We start from the raw sequence: 23,923 nt of genomic DNA, 5'->3' as shown, positions 1-23,923 counted from the left end.
ATAATCAATTTAAGAGAAAGCATTTGGTTATCCTTACTCTTGAAAATTAAGAGTGCTTTATTAGTACATTTTACTGGTTAAATCAGAAATTTCTACTAATTCTAATCTCTGCTAGAAATCAGTTTCTTGATTTAACAATTTCTACTGATTTCTAGTTTCCACTTGAAATAAATTATTTTTTTAAATTAGCTTTAAAGAAAACCTAGAAGTATAATACAGTTTATATCTCAATTTAGCACCAAAGATGGCAAAGGGAGCTTTAAACTGAAAACTGCGGTGTAAGTTGACTGATGAGGGAATTTTCCTATATTCTGGGGCTCTGACCTTTGCAACTCTTTGTGTAGCCCTCCCACATCTCTCGATCTGTGCAGGCAGTTGCTGTACGAGCTTCTGCTGATGTTACTTTTACTAGCGCGTGTTTCTGTCTTTGCAGACAACAGTCAGGGGACTGGGTAAGAATGTGCAAAGCAGGCTGCTTGGCTTTTAATTTTGGATTTTAACCTAAGTGGCTGTTTCATTTTTCCCTAAGTGTTTTGTATGTGTTAGCTTGTTACAGGACACAAAAAGGTATTTCTTTGTACGGTTGTTACTTTTCACCTGAGGGGCAAAGAGATTTCTTCAGATGACTGTCTTGCAACGTCCCTTTCTATTGCTGACTTCCCCGTTTCACCGTGTTCTGTCTTCTTTTAATTTGTACATGCAAAAGGTAAAGCTGGGCTTAAAAATTTGTCACAACACATCTGAAGAATTATTTGTTTACCAAACCATATACTTGCTTTCAGACCTTTTGTAGTCAATAACCTATAAAAATTCACTTTTGCAATCAGATGAGGTGAACTTTAACTCATTCAACTTGTACAGATTTGTCTGGCGTCTCTTTTAATTGCATATGGAAATGCTACTCCTTAAATGGGTTCTTGTAGCCCTAACCTCTTAGTCTCTGCTTCCTAGAAGTGCCATAGAACCAGGCAGCACTTTGCGTCCACCAGGGATGTGTAAGATGTTTCCAAGCCCCGCTGTGTTCTGGCATGATTCGGGGAGGGGAATGGGGTGCTGCTGGCACCCTCCTGATCTCCCTCTGCTACTCCGGTCACTGGCCCTCCAGCAGGAGGACGGGCCGTGGGGTTCGCAGGCAGCCGCGTTTCAGGGGTGTTTCTTGGGCAGGGGATAGTCCATGGTTTCACCACTGTGAAACCCTCTTGTCTGCAGGGGGTTAGAGGCTGGATGCGTGGGAATATTGTGTTTGGAAAGCTCATACTGCAAGGGCTGCCTGCTGTGTTTTAATGCCGGAGATTGTAAGTGTAACGGAATAAATGAAATTGTTTGTTTTGCACTATTAATTTGGGGGAGTCTTATTTCCACCGACTTCCCCTGCAGTTAGAGCTAGCGATCCACTGGAAAACACAGTGGCGCACAGAGCCACGCTGCACAACCTGGCAGTGGCGCACAGCTGCCGAGCGAGTGCAGGTAGGCTCAAAAAGGGCTTTTGTATGAATGAAAACGAAACAGCCTGGAAAGGGGGAAGAACAATTTATTCACATCTTTCTCAACTCGTTCTTTGCTCTGATTTTTCCTTTGGGAGGGTGGCACCTGGTAGACTAGGAATTTTCAAAAAATAACAGGGATTTCATATATCTGTTTGTGAGCACACCTGGATGCATTGAATATTTTGCAGTAGTAATTATGTCTGCACACCTGCTGGTTTCAGTCCCAAATCAGTTTGCCAGACATGCCTAGAGAGATTTATTTCTGCTATACCTGAAAAAGCTCTTTTACCACTGACAGTTTACTACTCTAAATAAGACTAAAGAAAAAACGAAGAGGATTTTTTCTTGTCTTTGCTCGAGCCATTGCTATCTCAGACTGAACTGTGGGGCTTGTGGGGGGAGGAGGGTGTTTGGATGATATTTTAATAGCAATTTGTTTTTGCTTCGATGTGTGATAGAAATACAAGTGACAGGAGTGGGAACAGGAGAGTTGCTGAATTCTGCTGGAATTTTTCCTGTGGGAATCTGTTAATGTTTTTAATTCTCTGAGAGATTTTTCTAAGGTAATCCTTTTGACATTTACATATTTTAAATGACTCTCATTAAATAAAAGCTTAACTTTTTTATATCAAATGCTGAAGTGATGATACTGAAATACCACTGTATAGACATTCAAATGGTTTGAAGATTATTCTAATTGCATCCTAAACAAAGTAAGTTTTGTGAGGGATATTAATAGTGAATTGTTCTTCAAAATAATTTAATTTTGAAGGAAATTCAGTTGTTCTGGCATCTAGTAGAAGCACTTTTTTTAGACAAAACCCTTTTCAGTACCTAACGTGTGGTGCACATAGCTGTTTGCTAATTGAAACATTAATTTGAACAGCTGGGTTTTCCACTCCTTGCTCATGTAGCAAATATAATCTGTGCAGGAGCCCAAGGGTTTGCAGTGCACCTTGTGAAAAATACTTTTAGTTGTCTGTATCGTATCGGAGTGTAGCTCAGCCCCTGAAGGAGGATGCTGTTACCAGCACAGGGAAGGCTGGATGAAATAGAAAGTGGAACATCTTTTAAAAAACAAGAGCATGATGAGCAGGTTGCATCCCTTACTGCGGATACCCTCTCGCAAACAAATAATGCCGTAAGCAAAACGATTCATATCTTGTAACGTCCTTTTATAGGAGTCATAGCATGAGGATATCTCAGCGACAAACAGTCTAGCCCTAAGATGCTTTGAAATGAACTTGCTTCTGTAGGTTGCACTTTGCTCGTTCAAGCCCTTCAGCCACGTTTTGCTCTCAGACCAGCCTAAATACTAAGCAAATTCATTTAATTAAATTTGCTGCAGATATCCCCAGTTAACAAGAACAGATTGGTTTCCCTGAGGCTAGATGGAGTTAACAGGAAAATAAATGTTGTGCTAATTAGAGAACTCATTTTCAGACACCTGGGGTGAAACTTGAAAAAGTCCTAGAGATTTAGGATTGAAAATTCATTTGAAAATGAGTCTTAGGCTTCTAAATCACTTAGGCACTTCTGAAAAATTTACCCAGGGGCTTTAACTATCGCGCAGTCATCATATTTAGCACGTTTGTAGCTGTCTGCTTAGCAAAGCGTGGTATAACCATTATCTGCAAGTATCAGTGTAGCACAATGTACCTCATTATTCTTGTAAGCCAAGTAGAGATAGATGCTTTCTTGGAGTTTTTAAGGCACTGGTACACCAGTTTTCCATCTATTTGCAACCTCATGGGACTTTCTGTTGATTTAGGTACCTAAGAACTTTTAATTAAATCTTGGTCTTAAGTGACTTGTCCAAGCTCACGGATGAAGACAGCACGGAAGCAATTTTGTAGTTCAGCACTTGCTGGAAGGAGAATGTCACACTGCCATTCATCTGCTGAGTCATGATGGGAAGTAATAAGGAATCATCTCATAAGCCAAATAAAAGATGGCATAGGTTCAATATGAAGCCAAATTCTCAGATTCACATATCTGATTAGCAAAAAAGCAAGCAAAGAACCAGGCTCCAAGGAGCAAAAAGTCACTTCAAGTCACTTACAGCTTGAAAGTATGTTTTCAGTTGTTGTGGGTTTTTTCCTGTAGCCAGTCTGAGGATTTTTCTGAAATATTGTCCTTGTAAAGACATGCATCAGTAGCGTCTGTTTCATGCCAGGTAAAACCCTTCCCACAGCCACGCACACACTTGCTGTCTGTCAGCAAAAACTTCTGTGTCAGTAATTACAAAAATGCTATTAAAAACCTGCCTTGTAATGCCAGATAGCCTCTGGGTGGATTCACTTCTATTTTGTCTTCCTTGATCGGTGCAGTAACCCAGGATGGTTCCGCCGTGAAGAGGGACCCTGCTTCCCTCACAAGCCACGAGTTTATTTGCATGGTTCTACAAAGTGTCGTTTTGAGGGCAACCTCATACAGCTGTAGTGTCCCAAAGAGGTGGCCTTTGGTGACAAAACCCTTAGTCTAACAGGTTTATAGCAGGTGAAGCATGTTACAGACGGGCATCTGGGAGCTGGATCTCACCATGGGGGCGAACCTGTACATCGTGTAATCATCTGAAAATTTACTCCAGCCTGTCATGAGCCTAGATCATCAGACAACATCATAAAACAGATGAGTCAGGGCGCTAAAACATGGAGGTTATCCACTGAGCTCATTATTTTCATACCTAATTACACAGTGCTATTGAGGGAGAACTGCACGTTATGCTGTAGAATTCTGTTTTGTCACTAGTCCTAAAAGATAATTGTGTTTAATTAAGACCTATAGATACCGTGGTGATTGCTGATCTATAAACACTCAAGGCAGACCTGCAAATGAGGTGCGATAGCAAGTGCATCCATTAAACACAATTCAAAAGCTGATACGGAGGTGAGATGACAATTAAAAGTTGAGCTGTTTTAATTTACCATGTAACGTGTGGCTCTAGTACTGTCTGATTCTCTGCGATTCCTCTGCTGTGAACCAGCAGGCAGAAAAACACCCACTGATCTTCCCTTTCTCAATTGAGAAAACTTTGTTTAATCTGGTGTAATATATACATGAATGGGAAAGAGTGATGAGAGCTGACATCTGTAGTGGCAAAAGCTGTCCTTTCCTGTATGAGGCCAGGTCTGAAAGGAAGAGGCAGAAGTATAAGCATGGCTAGAAGTATCACAGATAAAGCAGTAAAAACTTCTCATGGTGAAAATATTTCTTGTAATGCATGTTATAATGCATTTTCCAGTGAACTGCAAATTGTACTTTCAAAGAAGCTGCTGGTCGCCTTGCCCCAGCACAGGTCTGAGGGTCATTTGCAGCAAGTCAGAACACAGAGAAGTCGTCCTTGTCCTTCTTTGGTGCCTGTGCACAACTGCCCGCAAAGGTGTTTCTGTGGGCGGCAATACCTGGCGAAGGTGCCGGATCGGTGAGAGTGCGGCTGGTCAGGTCACACAGACTGTCCCTGGGAGTTCATAACAAGTTCTCCCTCCCTCCCTGTCCCGTGTTGGACAGGGCAACGTGCTCCCCCACATACTCGTCCTGGTCTTCCCCGACTTGGACCACATTTGAACCAGTGACGTAAAGCTGAAATCTGTCTTGGGGAATACAAACCCCTTGGAATAAAATGTTTAACACAGTAGTCACTAAGTTAGTGTCAAACACTGCATTGCTTTTTTCAAGTAACCATGCTTGGAACCAAAAAGTCAAGCACTTGGGAGTAATGGGATTCTTCTGTAAAAATGATGATAACTCTAATCTCATCTGAAATTCTTTTCAGTTGGTATGTTCACTGCAGTGCTTTTCTGTAAATGCTTGTGAGTGGAAAGCACAGAAATAGTATTTTTATGGGGAGGAAGGGGAAAGACTTGCCAAGGGGCTAAGTGGAATGATAAATTGCTTGCCCACTGAAATGGTGGGTATCCAGTTTCTTGCATTTTGCAGCTCTTCCTTTTTGCAGTGGGGAGAACAGCTGAGCAATTCTGTATTTACAAGCGTGCAAGAGGTGTGTGCCCGTGGCCAGCTCAGCACTTGCCTTGCTTAAGAAGGAACGCAGCAAAAAGCAGATTCGAGAGCAGCTTGATCAGTCGGTGTTAAGGGGAAATACTTCACACTGAAGTGTCTGGGAAATAGAAATAACATCCAACAATGGTAACTCAAAGAGGAAAGTGAGTAGGAGAAGCAAATGTCCTGATCAGAATATATTTAAAGTTGTACTTTCACTTCAGGCTGCCTTACCCTCTATGACATCTGTGTCGTCTTCTCGCCCCCCCAGTTCATTGCTCGGATGGCTCTGCCACCCCCGGATCCGCAGTTTGTTCTCAGAGGTACCGGTGCTGCCATCCACACGCTGCATTTTTCCTGTGGCAGCCAAGAACCTGCTGTCCCCGTTCTTTTCTCTGGGTAAGTAAACCAGGATTTCTGGCTGAGTTGAGCATCATATGGACGTTTCTTTTTAAAACAAAGTGTATTATTTAGATAAATTGTATCTGGAGAAAACAACAAAATGCATGATTGGTGAATGATGGGTGTGTTATCTTTGTACATACAGCTTCGGGTTTGGGAAAAAAAAAAGGAAAAGTATCAGACTGTCTTATCAGATTGTCTGTGATGGTCACACTAAAAGCATCTGTTCTTGCTGCCAGGTCTGAGAATGGCTTTATCCATGTCTGGAACCTGAAAACACACAGAGTGGACACAGCACTGGATGGCCATGGAAGAAAATCTGTGTACTGCGTGGAGACAATGGGTGGTAAAGACCAGCTCCTCAGGTTAGCAGAGCAGGCAGAAACCAGGGAAATTTTTCTTCTTTCTGTGACGTATAGGATTGAAGAAGGGGGAAAAAAAAAGAATCTCTTATTTCTGGAGCCACTGAAAATATACAGAAATGTACAGAAGTACAAAAATACAGAAAAACTATCTTTATGATATATAAGTGGTGACATCATAACAACTTGGGGTCTATAGTGTCTTTGTTACGGCATTGAGATCAGGTGAGGTTTTTGGGTAAAGGAAATACACTGGGATTTGAAGTCAACAAATGCTTCACAACTGGTTCTCAGGGAAGATCAGAATTGATATAAGGAGTTTATAGAGGGGAGGGGGGGACAAGGTGTGGGAGGAAGAGAAGAATCAGAGATGGAGAAGGGAAGGCTGAAAGTGAGCAAGAAGGCTGAGTTGCACACCTTTGCTTTGTTGCAAAATATCTTCTGTTCTTGTTCTGCAAGGGAAGGTTGGGAAGATTTGTGTACTTTGGATTAGACAGGTGATCTAGAGTAGATGCCAAAGTGTCTGTTTGACTAGGAGGTGTTCTGACATGTTTATCTTGAGAAGACATCTCTTATAATATACAGTGGAACTCATTAGCATTTATATTTGTTATCTGCTTAAGTACAATTATCAACACTCTCCCCCATAAAAGCATATTGAATGAGCATTGTTTGTGTAATTATAGAGTTTTTCCATACCTCTATTTTTGCTGCATATATGTAACAGTTCATTCACATAGCAGTGCAATTTGAAGACAGCAGTTACCTGTATTTTTTGTTTCTCTGTTCTAAAACTGAATCCCGACACTTTCTTGCGCTACCACATTGTTTGTATGCCCAGTGCTGTAAATGTTTTGACAGTTTGTCACTCAGCTGAACAGCAGACGGGAGTTTCTGTATTGATGTTGAAGAAATCCCAACAGTCTGTAGATTTATATCTACCTCTGTTCAGGTTTCATACTTCCGTCGGGTGACACTGCTAATTAAAATAAGAAATGGATAAGGGATTCTTGATGACTCCGTGTCGCAGGTGATAACATGAGGACGCATATCCTGTGCTTCTGTAGTTTGTGGATCGGAAGCCTCTCCACAGCGGTACTTTGTTCCAGAGGCGCTGTGGTATCACGCAAACGTGCAGCAATTGTTGCTGTGCCCCTGGCCTGGCCTCCACGGTCCGACAGCCTGGGACCAACGCGTGGACTTTTCTGTGGGCAGAGAGCTGTGCAGAGGAGTCTCTGCCGGAGCCGCACTAGTATGTCGGTGGTGCAGCTGCTGGTTCCCTGGGTTTGGATGTTTTAACCACAGCGTTTCATCGTTTAATTCCTGCTGCTCACTGCACTGCCAGTCCCTTTCCTGTTGTGTCCCCCCCCACACACACAGTCGTAACAGTCTTCTGTGCCCTCCCTGTGGCTGTGGGGAGTTGAGTACTGAATAACTGCAGCTTTTTATTTATCTTCGATGCAGTCTTTGTTGTCTTGCTATTTGTCTTTCAGCTGTCAATATGCCTGACATTTCTATTTCATTGCTAGGGTGAAAAGAGTGTTAAATGTGTTGCTCTCTGGATACTATTGTTTCCTTTAAATTAGATCTAATAATTGGTAAAAAGTATTTTTATTATGAAAATGTTCAAATACTCATGAGACTTCATGAATATATACACACATATAAATAGCATAACTGTGTTTGATCAAGTCTCTCTTCACAAGGAGACACGGCAACTGACTGTATCTGACCGACTCTCGGGTCCTCCCTCCTCCCAGTAACTTTGGGACCTATTGGCCAACTTTGTCATCAGCAGAAGGGTGGTGGTCTCCATGGTACATTCCATGAGAGACCCAATTAACCCACAGACCCACAGAAGCTGTACAAAGCTCATTCCTTTACTGCACATTAAAGACCCAACTTTGAGCCAGGCTTCCTCAGAGACACTGCTCATGGAGAACTTGTTTTACTGTAACAGCCAGGGTCGTGACCAGAGGATCTGCTTGTGGGATTTAGCAGAGGGACGGACTGCAGTGACGGATTCTGTCTGCACGGAGAATGTGGGATTCTGCAGATGCTCTCTGTTAAAGGTGGCACAGGGACGCTGGCTAATGGCCATGGCAGCCAAAGCCCTGGAGGAGGTAGGAAGTGTCTCTTTTTCTGGTGCTTGGGAGGTGGCTTTTGGTTTTGAAATGAGATCGTTCAGAAGGGGAAGCATCTTTGGTCTCAAATACTCTGCTCAAGAGAGGGCAGCACAAGGAACCTTTGGGGGTTCTAATCGCCAGTTTTACCTGCCAGGAAGATGACTGAATTGTGTAACTCATGCTCTAATAACAAGGATATCACCCCAAGATTTGTCTGACATTTAAGTATTTGCAGCTGCTGGTGGTCTTTCATGTGCGGGAGTTTTGAAAACTCCTCTGGTGCTGCTGAATGCTGTTAAAGGGGAACAAGAGTCCTTCTGGGGAGCTAACGGCCAGGAAGTCTGTCATCGGGTGGAGGTGCTCGTCTTCCATCTGAAGCTAAAGTCATGTTTGGTGAGAGAAGGGGGGCGGAGGTGATTTGTAATGCGGTATGTGGTCTTTCACCCCAGGCTAATTCTTTAACTGGTCCTTCGGCTGGAAATAGTTGAATTGCTATTAACGGCCAGCGGTTTGCTCAGTGTGAGATAATTGCAGGGTCCGTTTCAGTTCCTACTGGGTAAGTCCACATCTAACGCCCATTATCGCAGCGGTCACTGACTGACAGCTTTGTTGGCAATTTCCTCTTCTGCTTTGTAGAAGTTGTATTTTTGTTTTCTTTGAAGGACTATTTGAGGACATCACACAAAAATAAGTCACTTCAAATACTTGACATCAAAATACAAAAAATATGAAAAAAGAAAAAAGTGGCATAAATAAGACAAGCTAATTGCAAATTGTTCATGAGCGTAAAAGGTCACATGTTTTTCTGGACTATAGGATGCATATCTTGAAACTGAAAGTTGCATATTTTATATATGAAGTAGTAAGTGGGAACGGTGCTTGTGTTGCAAGAGAATGTGAACTTTTTATTATTTAGAAGTTAAGCACATATTTAAGTACTTTGTTGGCTCACAGCCAGAATGTTGAGCCTTTTACAGAGCTGAGTAAGCCTGTAGATGCAACCACTGTACCAGTAAATACAACCATTCTAAGTCCCATACGTTGTCCTGATCAAACAAAGAACTCTCTCCATTTTACAGCAGTGTTCAGTGATATTTAAGTTAAACAAAACAGCAGTGCTCAATAATATTTAAGTCAAACAAAATTGACAAGTGCATTCTTGTGTCAGCCGGAGAAGCGTTTGTGTCAGGCAAAGAGTACACACACACATTCTGGTATTGAAGAATTAAATAATCATCTGGTCCAAAGAGAAGACGTTTACCCCGGCGTCTCTTACAGCTCATCTCTGTTTCATTTTCATGTGTTTGCTTGGGCCCTGCAACTGATAATGGTTTGCAGCCTCCGGAGGTAGAAGAGTTCCACTCTGTGTATGAACCTTCACACTAGAACTGTGTCAGGTTTCAATAAATTCACATAAGCTCCCATAATATATAGTGCTTCCAAATAGGCAGCACTGTGTGAGACACGGTACATTTGCAGCTTGTGATTAAAATTAAGACTTAATAAGTGTTTATGCTTGGCTGGTGCCCAAAAAAAGAGTAATTTTGTCTTAAAGCAGGTTCAGTCCATAAATAATGAGATCTGAACAGGCATTTATTTGTTCATGATTGCATTTAAATCACCAATTATGAGTTACACGCACTTTTCTTGCCAATTTGCCAGAAACATGTTAAAAGCTTTATTAATGTGAAAAAGAAAAAGGGTGTGTTTCCTTGTGGCCAGTTTTAGCCACCCAGGAACACTATTAACCTCAGGCAAAGGCAAATCTTTCTCCTATTAAGCAAAACCAATATAAACACAGAACTTCAAGTTTTAGGTTACAGTTGTCAAAATATATGAAATAGTATTTATTTCTAAGGCTCAATTGCCGCTAATGCAGCCGGTCTCTGGAACTGTCAGTCTGGCATAGGCAGCTCTGCAAAAAGCTTTTCTCATCTTTCTCTTTTTCCTTGTCCCTTGCAAGACCAACTGAAGCCCTTCTACCAGTTTGTCTGTTTTTAACCAAGGTAAAGCGAAGGAGGTGTTTTGATTTTGTTCTTTTAACCTGCAGAAGTGCATTTTTCACAGCCGATTTATCCTTACTATGTAGAAGTTGCAGTTTGAGTCTTGTCTAGGAGGCAATGCCCTTTGGAGAGCCAGCGATGACAGGCACAAGAGGAGAGCAGGTCACCTTCATACTTAGAGCCATTCCCCACAATAGCCAACTTGGTCATTGTGCTGATAGCAAGGGAGTTGCCAAGAGAAAAGCATCTTTTGTTAAGAGCGTAGCTCCAAAGAACCACAATTCCCAGAGGATCAGCTTTGGTCTGTTCATGGGTTTGGTCTACATATGGGATGGCTCTTTGCTGTAGCCTCCATTCCTCAAATCTGGAGAATACTTTCCTGCTCCACTGCTAAGTGGCTCTGGGAAGTGTTGTGTACGGTGCGTTTAGTACATTGTCGACTTGCAGCCGGAGTGCAGCTGGCTTTTGGCAGGCGAGCTGACAACCTCTAGGAATAGGAAGATGTTCTGGCAAGCTTTGAACTAAAGGTACGGGACTGGAAAGCCGTCACAGCTGCCGTGGCCCTGACGGATGGCTCCCAGAGGAGCCATATTTGTGTAATACCTCATCTCAGATGCTCAAGGAAATTCGCCTGGCTGAGGCTGTCCAGCGGCACTGTTGGGCTTGTGCACACTCTGAAATTGGAATTCTGATGCTGGATTTATCAAATGTTTGCAGTCCCTTAATTTTACGAGGTAATGCAGACCATTGTTTATTTAATTAAAATAAAAGATCACCTTAGTGATTAAGCGTGCGTTTGAGAAACAGGGATGTTCCTGGCAGCAAGTTTGTGATACATAAGAATGTCTATTTCTCCATAGTTCCAGCCTTGAGAATCAGCCCAGAGTGAGGCAGTTCATGTCTGTCAAGAGACTCCAAACCTCCCCGTGCCAAACTGCAAGGGCAGACTCCCCTGGTCTCGCCTCCCATCTTCCTGGGGGGGGGGGGGGAAATGAGCAACGTCCTTGGCAGAGCAAAGACTTGCCCCATGCTCAAAAAAAAAGAAACAAACCAGATCCGTAATTCGTTAGCATCAGTGCGAGCAACCAGGGAAGCTAATACACAGACAGAGAGCAGGTGTTTAACCTTTGAGTAGGGTCAGACAATAGTGTGTTAAAATTACCTGTGTGGCCCCGCTGCTCCAGCCCGCGTTAGCAGATCATTCGGGGCTTACATTTTGTTAGTGCAGTCAGCTGGTAAATAAACAAATCCACCTTAGATCTATATGTTGGCTATACTTCCACGCAAGCTCTGTATCACCTTGACAGAACAGAGGCGATAATGCAAGTGTCCACCAGTGAAAATAGCAAAAAAATTAGGAACAGAGATGGAAAAAGGGGAAAGGGAGAGAAGCAGGGATGTGCTTTCAGGTCAAGCAGTCTGCAGTGACATCTGGGGTGTGCACAATATCATCTGCTGCGTGGAAAGAAGACTATAATACAGACTAAATGGCAGAGTGGAAGGAGAGGATGTGTTCACTCTAGCAGTTTTGTCTGGTCTTTCCTAAAACAATGCATTTATTTAGATAGCTGTAGATCCCCCTACAGCTCCAACTTTAACACGCATTCCTCAGTTTCCTGCAGACAGTTTTTACTGGAAGAGCTTATACGAGCCTTAATCACCTTAAAGGACTTGTATTTTTAACAGCAGAATTTCGACCTGGAGCCTGACCAAATACTCTTGTTTTCCCGATGTCAGGTTCAGGTTTTAGAGCTGCCATCCAAGACGTCAGTCTGTACCTTGAAGCCAGAGGTGGGTGCCAAGCTGGGCATGCCCATGTGTCTGAAGTTATGGCAGGTAAGGCAAGAGCGCCTGCTAATTGTGAAATGTTTTCCCTGTGATTCATTTTATATGAAGCACATGAATCTTTCTTCACTTGGATTTTGATTTATTATCAAACCAATCAAGTAATTATACTATTAAAGGGGGGAAAGATTTGTGAACATCCTTAATGTAACTTTCAGAGCTTTCCAAGCTTTAATGGAAGATTTGCAAATGCTCGGGGAAAGCTTTGTATCCTTAGGATAGATACGGTTTTTGCATCAATCAAGAGGAAAATGAGTGACTTACCAAAGCCAGTTGTTTGATATGGTTTCTTGCTGCATTAAGAATGATGAGAAATGATTGGGTTACTTAAAAACAGTGATTTTAATGGCAGGTTACATTCACTTCAGTGCCCTCAGGACAAGGAAGCACTCTACGAACATTTCTATTCCAGACATAGAATAGGAACACAATATTGATGGTTGTATTGACTTTGGACAAAAAGGTAAATAAAAGCAGTTAATGAAAAAACCCACATTTGCAGAGTATTCAGCAAATAATGTTTATGGGGTGCCACCAGTGAAAGACAAGTCATACAGAAAGGCGGCAGTAGAGGGAGGAAGGAGTTCAGGTGACTGGCACTAAGTCTCCAAAGAACTGGTGGCAAAGCTGATTCCCAGCCCCCTGAGCACGTACGGTCATGGCCCTGCAGTACCATCCGAGCTGATTTCAAGGATGTGATTCCTGCAGGTTCATCTGAACTTCCGTGTTGGTTTCAGTTGAAAAAATTGTCAATCAGTTGTGGAGGCCTTAGTGTCTTCACTGAAGGTCCTGGACTGAAGTCGAGAGGAATTCAGCTGCTGAGTACAGACAAAAGTAGGAGAGGCCACAGTTCAAGTCCTATGCTGTAATTAAAAACTAGAAAAAAACATAGAAGGAAAATTAAATAGACTGATTAGGCTTTTATTAAACAGAAAGTTTCTCCTAAAAATGCAATCAGTGTTCAGTACTCAATGAAATGAATGGGGCTTTCTGTCTCCTGGACATATTTTAATAAGATGAAGATAACTGAGGAAATGTTCAGTGCTGAAAATTTTGTTGCCTGTATAAAAAGTCCTCTGTCTTGCCATATTTTCTACATGCACTAATATTGCTATTCCTCTAGGAAGCAGAGCAGGTGCAGAGTCTTAATTTTATGTAGTTTTTAATTTTGTTGCCAGTGGGGATAAAGCAGAGGACTGGGAACTGGGAGAGGTAAATTATTCCATGCAAATTCTGGCTGTGGGAAGTCACCGCAGCTTCCTAGACTGCAACAGGCCAGGACAGATAATCCCTCACAGTCTCACAGCTGTATTTGCTCTTTTACAAATGTGTGCAACTCGGTTTAAAAACTTGGGGGAGGAGGATACTCTTAAGGGCAAATAATTATATGTGGTGAACCAAAGTGATGCCTGCATTCTGTTCTGTGGCTTTGCTGGAAGTGGCTTGCCGAGTAACCCTGTCACCATACCAGCAGAGGAACACGAGCTCCTGAATAGAGGCCGTCCAGGATTCCTTTGTACTGTGCTCCATTGGGCAACATGGACATACCCAGGAGATGAGCACTCCCCAGCCCATCGCTTATGGGCAACGCGTTGCCTAAGAGACTGTTTGACGTTGCTTATGGCACAGTAAATTAACAAGTTGAAACAGAAGCTGACACGGAGAGAGCCACATAATGGTCTGAAGGAAGAGTGCTCCGGGTTGTTGTCCAACAAGAGTTTTGTTTTTCTGCATGCCAGTAAAAAAGATCCACGCATCAGGGCAACGAGGCACCTACCAGCAGCAGCAGCGTGAATGAGAAACTTGGCTACAGAGCAGAAGGAAACCGAGGCTTAGGTTGGGCTTGTAGGTTGAGCCTTGCTGGCTTCTGAGCAGTTAAAAAGCTGGTGTCTCTTTCTTTTGTTGTTTTGAAACTTTATTTTTTCTCCTTTTACTAGGTCTGTCCTTAGGTGTATTACTTCAGTCAATGGGTTTTTTCCTTGTGAAGGTTCATATTAAACACATTGTCCCTCCAGCTTCACACCTTCCTGCTATTACTAATTGGGTGGGGTAGGATTTGCGGGAGTAAGGATAGTCTTCCCTTATATTTTTTGCACTCCTTGGGGAAGGCATCATGTTGCGTAATGGCGCAAACAAAATAACTCAACAGGAATAATACATGTAGAAACTGGAAACGCAGAGTTATTACTTTATATAAACTATAGCAATTATTCCTGTTCAGTTGACAGCAGATCACCTCTTCTTCCTTCCTTGACAGTTATCCAAATGCAACAACAACATGTTCTGCTTAGGAAGAACAATGATTTATAATTTAATTTCTCCACTGAAACCAAACATGAATGGTGAAGACTTTTCGCCAGAAGTGTCCGTTATTGGGGACTGAAATAAATAGGCTGTTGTGAAGCACTGCTTGGTGAGTCCAGGCATCAGACTGAGAGCTCCCCTGATCTTTCAATAGCTTTTATTGTTTAAGTTCAAGTACACATGCTCATTGAAATATTACACTTCATATGGTTAGGGAAAGTCAGGAAGAAGAAGTGTGGGAGAACTTCATTTCATAGAAAACAATACTTTGGGTTTAAAATAGACCAGTCTTAGATCTCACCTGCAAATCACTGGTTTTCAAATCTAACACACACACACACACGCAGACACGCAGACACACGGTTTTGCCTGGCATTTCTGACAATGCTGCGCACTCCCCTGGCTCTCACCTTCATGAGGGCTCTGCACTATGACAATCTGGCCACCCCCTTTTGAGCGAGGCGAGGAGCCGGCCCTGCCCGTCCCCATCTCGGTTCATTGGCTGATGGAAGCTGCACCTTCTGCAGGGCCCCGGGCGCTGGAGTCCTCCTGTGCTCATACGAGAGCAGAGCCAATAACTGGGGGGCAGGGGGTATGCCCAAACTGGGGGAATTTTTTAAGTTTAATTGAAGTACCTATGAAATACTTTGTTTTGCTTTGAAGGTTTTACTCTTTATGAAATATAAATAAAATCTGGAATGTTTGTTTCATTCAGATTTTTTTTTTAAGTTTTCCCCTGATATTAAAAACCAGGTAGTCTTCATCCAAAATACCTGATGCGTTAACATTAATTCACATATATTTGGCATATATTCATTCATTGCTCTGACGTTATATTATTTTAGCAAATCAAAAATTTGACCGAAAAATTGTGCACAGTTGTGGGCATTATGAGACACCTTCTTTGTGGGCCTTTCTAGCCAGAGCACGCTCCCCGCCTTTCCAAAAGAAAAGGGATCTTAAGGCAAGGAATGAGGCTCCTGCAGGAAGGATCCCACGTGTGGGCAGACCTCTTCAGAAAGATGATGGAGGGGGTTTCCCTTTGGTTTCCTTCTTTTAAGGGGCAATTTTCTTCCCAGCTCAGTGAGATCCAGTCCGCATTTAAACACTTCTTTAGGCTGAATGAATCTGAGGAAGAACACGAGGCTTTTCCTCAGCAGTCTTATTACCTAGACCACCCATCTGTTAGTTTAACTCCCCTAGAACAAGTGATAACCAGTGGGAGAATAGTCTGGACCATTAATAGAGGCAGTGAGCCTCTGGCCACTGCAGGTTTGTATCACAACATCATTGACAGCCAGCGAGTTTGAAGAACCTCATTCAACACTGTGATGCCAATAATTAATTCTTTATAAACGTCTTTTACCTTTATTTTGAACTGAATACTAAGCAAACAAATGCCGTGGAACAGACTGTGTTTGGAAAGAGCTGAATAAGCTATTGGATACATTTCTTAGGGTAAGATGTCCCTGCATGAGGTATTCGTAATCCCAGTGTCTATTTTGCTGTTTCTTCTCCTATTAAAGAAATCACTGGCATTAACAGATGCCTGGTTTTTAGTTGCTTTTCATTAGGGATTTGCATCTTCACTCACATGCCCAGTTACTGCTCGTGGGGTCATTACTCTTTCGGCTGGAGCAATGATGAATATTTTCCTTAAGTGTGACATGTAATCCAGTAATGTTCCCTTCTTTGAGTTATTTCAGAGGCTTAAATAAATTAGGTGTCTGCCCAGGGTGCCATGCCCTTTGGCCTGTGACATCATTAATCAAAATAGCTTTCAATTGGTTACAGTGGGACGTGGGCGCCCGTTAACCCCTTGGTGACTCACCCAGAGATTCCTGACGGAGGGTCAGTGGTTACCTCTAAGCACTGTGGTGCACTGGGGTAACCGATCCCTGTGTGTAACCCCACGCTTGGCAATGGGAAACGAGAACCGTTAAGGATGGCACTTCTTGCAGCGTCCGTAAGGGTTTGTATGGCTTGATAGTAACTCAGCTGCTCTAAGTCATTGTTTTTAAGGAGCACAAGCAAAGTTCAGGCCATGAAGTAAAACTTCTGAAAACTTCAGGCAGCCTTTTCTCAGGTGTGGTAGAGGGCAACAGTTTGGATTTTCAGAGAGAAATTTTCTATACGTGTATATGTAAGTATGTGTTAGATACATATTATATCTCTAAAACATAGAATTTTATACGTAGATGTGAAAATCTTAAGTGCGTGTCAGCAGCTACCTAGTAACACTTTCTGTAAGAGGACGGACTATCAAGATTTCACATTCAGAATTCTAAACTTTTCACTTCTACACCAGTCGGCATTTTCATTTATTTTCCTGGTGCTTGGACTGAAACCTACCTGGGGATGATAATTTTCCTAACAGACTATTTACTTTTCTCTTGATCAGCCCAGCTGTGGTTCACAACCTTTGCTTCTGGCTGGCTATGAAGATGGATCAGTGGTCCTTTGGAATATGTCAATGGGAAAAGCGTTGAGCCAACTTGTTTGCCACCAGGAGCCAGTGATGAGCCTTGACTTTGACTCGGAGAAGGCCAAGGGGATCTCGGGCTCATCTGAAAAGGTGCTTAGCATCTGGAGCCTCAATGAGCAACAGAACCTCCAGGTCAGGATCATTGGCCCTCTAGTGTCATTTATCCCACTTTGCACTAACAGTTTGATAGACTAAAAAAATATTTAGTCATGAAGAGGAGTTGTTGCAGATCTCTAGCTAATTAATCACAGACTGGTTAGAATGTCTGTGCTATGTGACTAGACTTAGCAAAATATGGTGAGGATTTAAAAAAAAAAAAAGGAAAAAACCTCTCTCACATGTTTCTGGTTTTACCAAAGTTGCAACAGGCACACAAGCCTAGCATTACTCAAGCCATTGCCTCTGTATCTTCATTTATCACGTTAGTAGTATTCAGCTCTCGGAATGTCCTAAACGTTATAAATGAGTTATAAAAATGAGAAACAAAGGGTTGCTTTTCCAGAGGTTCTGCTTGAATGGATAAAGGTTTCTTTCCACTGTGGGAAAGACAGAAATATTCCATGAAATACTTCACAAACAAAAAGAGTAGGAGTAGCCCAGCTAGCACCAAGAGGACATGAGGTTTAGGCAACCAGCTTCCTTTGGCACCTTTAGAGCCCCAGCCGGAGACGGAGAAAATACGTTAATTGGCTCTATCAGTTTGTGTCTGAGATAGGCGTACCTGGAATGACTGGTTTAGAAGGAGGTCTCATAATCACCGGTTCAGGCTGTGCTAGTGAATGGCAATAAATATTGCTTAATCTGGACAACTTTAGCAGTGTTCCAACAGTGCCAAGGGGTTAAGTAGGTTTTAACTAGGTGTGGAAATGAAGTGCATAAATAAGGCTCAGGAAAATTAAAATGGCCCGTGCATAGCCTCTCCACTGCTGAGTGCTTTGACCTTTTTTAAAGTGGCAGTAGAGCCCTGAACACAGAACAAAAAGGACCTGAGCCAGCCCCTGTGTGCCCCTGTACCATCCCTGAGACGAGAGCTGCGAGATACACCAATTCATGGAAGAACAATAATCGCTCTTCCAGCTTGCAGCTTTTGCGGAGATTTTTTTTAGGTAACTTGGCACACTAATGCTGTTTTCTGAATGGTGCTACAGGAAGAAAAAGCAAGTGCTTGGACATCCAGTGGTGACTCGTCACCCAGGGGACACTGTGAAGGTGTACAATCTGTTAGGCTCCAGCACAGCAGTAGCATCTCTGGAGTGGCAGGGCAGTAGCACCCCAGTGCAGGCAGCGTACCTGCATCCCACTGAGATGAAGTCCGGAGGACACAGTGCTCACCAAGGAGAACATCTGAACTTTAATAAGCAAGATGACATGAAGTGAAAGAGGCACTCTAGACTCTGAATAAGTAGCAAAGGTGTACTAAGCAAACGTGATAAAGAAGTGTTTTAACAAGTCTGGTACACAATTGTCACAGTTTGGGGTTTTTGGTCATGTTTGCCCTCCCCCGCCCCGGCCTTTCTGTCACTAGTGGCACACATCTGCACCTGGTGGCTCAGGGAAGCAGAAGGAAGGTGAGTAGATAAGTCCCAGTAAGAAACTTGGTATTGAGTCTCGTTTTTCTAAGGCCAAGGTGTCAGAAATCTGACATCATGACAGGCTTCTTAAAGCTTCAAATACTCTGGTGCTGGAGGGGAAGCTGTTCCTTCATGTTAATTATAGCATAGCTTTTTCCTAAATTCAAAGAAAATATTGTTCTCCACAGCACATTTCAATTCTGAGTTAACCATAATGCAGGGGTACAGGTATGACTCGTGGGAAAAATAAACAGTTGTTCACCTGAAATATTCCAGGTATTGTCTTCCACAGGGTATTCACATTCCCAGAAGATGTAGGATTAGTTACATCTTCAGCACATCACACTGAGAGATAGTAGCTTTTCTCAGAAGAAATTTAAATGCCAAGTATTATAAACTATAAGTAAGTAATGTTTCCGTGCTTCATGCGTAGTGTGAATGCCCTAATAAAATGCATCTTTCATATGAGCACTAGAGATTGTCAAGGACATAGATTAAGTTTTTTTCCACTATTGCATTAATAATATAAACCAGATGGGGATTTTTTTTGCTGACATTCCAGGTACCTGAGGTAATGGTAGACGTTGGAAAGCCACTCAGTGGCACATTATTTTTATTCTAAAAGGTTTTAATAAGTAAACGTGGTGCATAGCTATCTGCCGTTGGAGAAATAATGACGCAATGATGGTACTTCAGCTCTGTTTTAAGTGGCAGTGTTCCAGTGTGTCAATGAATAGATGATGAAGGTAACTTCATAGTTTATTGCTATGGGGAAAGTTTGGTGTATTGTCTTCTACAAGAAAGTTGCTGAAATCATCCCTGTCAGCAAATGACTGGATTGGTTATGAGCCTTCTGATTTGGACGAGATAGTGTAATTATGTGATGATGTTTGTGGTAGAATGTAGGAGGTAAACATCTTCTGCAGGTGAATAAACAAAGCAAAACTAAGAAATCTGATAATCACAGAAGCTCCTTTGTATACGACAAGAAAAAAAAATTCTATAAGCTGTAGTATAAGTGTGCGCACAAGTTCTCTTGGTTGGTTTCCTGAGGCTTTTCCCTCAAGTGCTGAAACTAAGGCTGCCGCTATCTTGGGTATTTTTCTAATAAAGACTTAAAGACATGATTTGAATTTGATTTTCTAATAAAGACTTAAAGACATAATAAAGGCTTAAAGACATGATTTGAGTGTAAGAAAGAGAGGGAAATTCAAAAAAAGAAAAAACGTAGATAATGTGTTAAGCAGGGACGGAGAGGTGGATATCTGTTGGCCTCAGCATATCAAAATTTCTTAATGCATCTGCCAGTAGATGCAAGTGTCCTTGGTCATGACTGGCTGAAAGCAGCTCACCTGTTTTTACCTCTTTGTGTTCTTAATTACAAGCTGTTTTTCTGGTTAGGAAATGGTGTTGGTATGCATTTGACTATAGTAGTTGCCCATAAGTGACTGGATAGCACAAATCCTGGCACTAGGATTTCACCCGGCTACATGTACCTTGAGCAAGTTGTTCTGCTTTGTTTTTCTCTCTCACCTCTTGTATTTGCAGATCATGCACAAATGCCCACTGTTCCCTCATGTTCCATAGCCAAAAGGCATCACCATTATAGGCTTCATTTTCAAGTTGTAGCTTGCTGATGACATGCAATTTCTCCCAGTCGCCCTAATTTTGCTGTATGGATCTTGCCCACATAATTCACAGTAATGATGTGAAGCACCAATCATGCCCGGGATTGGTTATAGCCATTAGCTAATAATCTCAGTTACGGAGTAAGGCCCATCTTACATTTGCCAGGCTGGTGATGTAACTAATAAATCCTTCCCTTGCCAGTAGGCACACACCAACAAGAATCCCACTGAAGCCATGCTACAGTAGCATAACTGGGGAGTTTGGAAGTACACACGTCCTAGCAGAAAGCACAGGTTTTACAGTAGCAGCCCCACAAAAGGGCCCACATACAGCCTCCTCCTGTTCATCAGGCTCGAGCAAAACTTGCTCTCCTCAGTTCTGAACTGGTTGTAGACACATTTGTCAGGTCCTGTGTAAAAGAGGAATGTATGGAACATGCAAGAAGCATGTCAAGTTTCACTTAGCTTTTTTTTCATTAAGTTGCACATCTCTTGCTGTTTGAGTAAGTAGCTGGACAGTTGTTATGTAGTTGAAAAATAATTACTTATAGCTTTGTGCCAAGATGTGTTCAACTGCATCTGACACCAACTTTGACCAGCATTTATGGAGTTTTAGTTTTCATACATCCAGTAGTATAGTTAAAATTATCTGCAATTAATAATATTCCTTATAATCCTGTACTAACTATGCATCAAGCTACTCGGATGTAATAGGCTTATCAATCCCTTCCTGCCTCAGAAGACCATCAAACAACACGCAGTGTATTAAACCATGCACTGAATTATATTAAGCTTTGGTACACAATGGTTACACATTCAGGCTGAAGTAGATGGTGGCATTAAAGCATCATTTCCAATTGTTCTTGTAAATAACAACACTTCAAGGTCAGCACACACTCAAAAGGTGTTTTCCGCATTGTGACAAAAGCTGGGCTCTTTCAACATACGTGCGCGCGCACACACACACACACACACACACACACACTCCGGTGCATATGCTGCACGTGTTTCAGAGGTAGATTGCCACCTAATACAAGTTACCTGAGGTGAGAACAGCAAAAGTGTATTTTATTCAGCTTTTCCCCTGTGCTTCAGGGGAAACGCACATCAGTGAAATGAAAACTTTTCTTTCCAAGGGCTAAGTCTTGTGCAGCCCCCAGTGCCTCCTGAAGGAAGCTAAATGCCTTCCAATTTAATTGTGCCCCTCAGAAACTTGTGCCCCAGTAGTCTCCAAACAGTAACAAAAAGCTTCCAAGATTGAAATCAATAACTTGGTCATAATCCCCTTCTTGGAATTTGGTGTAAATAAAAGTCTCTTGGGAAGGAGTACTAGAAATACAGATTTCCTGACACTGTAACCTAATTCCTGGAAGCATTCCTTTCTCAAGACTCTGGTAAATGCTAACACAGCTTATTGGGGTTTTTTGTGAGGGGCCACAGTAGTAGAAATAAGTAGCAGGTAGTTCAAACATCAGCTCAGAATCTCAGCATGGGAATATTGCAGAAACAGGGAAAATACATGGCCACAGCTCTGAAGGTTGCAGCTATGCAAGAATAGCTGGAAGAGCAAAGCTGTGTAGTCTGGTTCTCAAAACCTTGACTCAGAGCTTCACTTGTGACAGAATACAAATAGCTTTAAATGTAATATAAAATAAAAACATGCAAGGGGTGCTTTTATTTTTAGAGAATGGTGCCAGAGATAGACAGGCTCAAGTGAAGGTCTTTTCCACCTTTGTCTATCATTGTTCTCACTTAAAGCATCATCCACCATGTGCTGAAAGCTCCATACTACCAGTGTACATGGGTGGGCACTGTCCCTTCTAAAATCACAAAATGTTCCTTTGTCTTCTGTTTGTTTTAAATAATTAGAGCTCATGTACAACTTTCTCACACAGGTTTACAAAACACACAAACTTGTCAACGCTGGCATATGTGATATCACCATCCGTCCAGACAAGAAGATTTTAGCAACAGGAGGGTGGGATCATCGCATCAGGATCTTTGGCTGGAAAAACCTGAAGCCCTTAGCAGTGCTGGACTACCACACTGCGAGTGTCCATGCTGTGTCCTTCTCAGATCACAAAATCCCCAGCGAGAGACTGCTGGCAGCTGGCTCAAAAGATCACCGCATCAGTATTTGGTCAATATATACTCAGACGTGACATGTTCTGCACTGTCATGGACTAGGGCGACAGGATTGGTGAAGCAATTCTTTACACTGTAATTCAAACCTGGATGTGGGAAAGTAGTAGAATGTATTTCCAGGCTGAAGTGAGAGTTCTAGGTTAATTCTTAAGCGTCTTGTTCAAGCTGCAAGTTTTGTTTTCCAGAGAGGGAAGTGGATTTTTAAAATTCGTAACAAGCAGAGCACAGCCAGTCACAAACGAACACATAGAACAAGTCACTTTGAGTTCTGCTACAGGTTTTGCAACAGATTTTCTTTGGCAGGTTACTTAAATAACTTGTGCCAATATCTTCTTTGGCGAAAAAGGACTGGAATCCCTCAGACTGTGGTGGGGGCACAATACATCTGTTTGTAAGTCATTTCTGTATCCAAGAAGCTGAATCAGTGTAAATCATCACTCTTCCTTGAAAATTTATACCCATTAAACCACCTCCAGTGGTTTCTCATTGTCAGTTACTTTTTCTTCCCCATAACTGAAAGGCTATCAGACCAACCTTGATTTGTTCACACCGCTGTCAGTTTCTAACTTAAACCAACAGCCAGGAATGTGACTAGGGACGGCCTTTGGCATTTATGAATTTCATTATGTCTCCTGTCACCTCAAGCCTCACAATTAATCACAAGAAAGGGGAAAAAATCTTCCCCTGCGTTGCACTGCAAAGCTATGTAAAGCCTTTTACAGAGCCAGTGCTAAATCCTTTCCATAGACTGACTAGCTGAAGGATTTAAACTCAGCAATCCAATTAGCGCCCTTCTCCTTGGAGAGTTAGGGGTAAGTTTCAGCATGGCAAGTCTGGGATTCAGCCACAGAACTCCCATTAACATTTAGGGGAATTGCATGGATAAATCCTGATCCACACAGTGCGAACGGCTCCATTAACTTGTCATCTCTACAGTCATGGACGCGGGAATTCATTCATGAAGGGTTTGTTTGTTTGAATCATGAAGCAGCATTTGCATTCTTTTAAAGCCTGTTAGACATACACCAGTCTGTTTGTAGACATCTTACTGTTGTGTTCAGGCACAGAGTTGCAGTTAAAACTGTCCCACTGTAGCAATTAGCAAGGGACAGTTTGATAAAAAGGAGGTGGCCTGGAAACCAGGACTCAGCTTTACAAACTGAAGTGTTCTGTGTCCAGGCTGTGCACTGTTGATACTTTATTGGAAATATTTGTTTCTGCCTCTGTACAGAGCTGGACATCAAAGAAAAAGTCATTAGAATTGTAGTGAACAGCAACATCAAAAGACTTTAGAAATTATTTCAGGGAAAACACACAAGCAAATTAAGGTCTGGATCTGCTATCCAGCTGTGCTTTCCAGGCAGAGAATACTGTTGGACTAAAAGTCTGAAGCACCAAGGCCGATATTCTTTCCATTAAAACACAGAAACAGGATGCTGCTGCTACCAGGCTTTTCTCAATAAAACTTAAAACTTGGTCTTACACATTTTGGAGTGTGATGACACCTTAAATAATGCGTATCTTTGATTGTTTCTTTACTATTCAGTAGCTGCATGGGGGAATCAC

General features: G+C 42.2%; 1 protein-coding gene across 8 annotated transcripts in view; it reads left to right on the top strand.

The window, feature by feature from the left end:
- The window catches only part of GNB1L (G protein subunit beta 1 like), a 43,097-nt gene extending 20,254 nt beyond the window's left edge, over positions 1–22,843 (top strand). For 4 of the 8 annotated variants that reach the window (XM_054219717.1, XM_054219714.1, XM_054219713.1 and 1 more), the window contains 6 exons: positions 5,758–5,885; positions 6,128–6,253; positions 8,211–8,373; positions 12,117–12,215; positions 16,930–17,145; positions 22,108–22,843. In XM_054219717.1, the coding sequence (XP_054075692.1) occupies positions 5,770–5,885; positions 6,128–6,253; positions 8,211–8,373; positions 12,117–12,215; positions 16,930–17,145; positions 22,108–22,374 (987 nt within the window). In that variant the 5' untranslated portion in view covers positions 5,758–5,769 and the 3' untranslated portion in view covers positions 22,375–22,843. Of the gene's footprint in view, positions 1–5,442; positions 5,651–5,757; positions 5,886–6,127; positions 6,254–8,210; positions 8,374–8,611; positions 8,770–12,116; positions 12,216–16,929; positions 17,146–22,107 lie in introns of those variants that run through there. The other 4 variants (XM_054219710.1, XM_054219711.1, XM_054219715.1 and 1 more) reach the window with 4 other exon arrangements.
- The last annotated feature ends 1,080 nt before the right edge of the window (positions 22,844–23,923 follow it).

This window comes from Rissa tridactyla, chromosome 13, assembly GCF_028500815.1.
Source record: "Rissa tridactyla isolate bRisTri1 chromosome 13, bRisTri1.patW.cur.20221130, whole genome shotgun sequence".
Lineage (NCBI taxonomy): Eukaryota > Metazoa > Chordata > Aves > Charadriiformes > Laridae > Rissa > Rissa tridactyla.
Note: the sequence above shows the minus strand (reverse complement) of the source record. Positions and strands in the feature narration are given on the sequence as shown.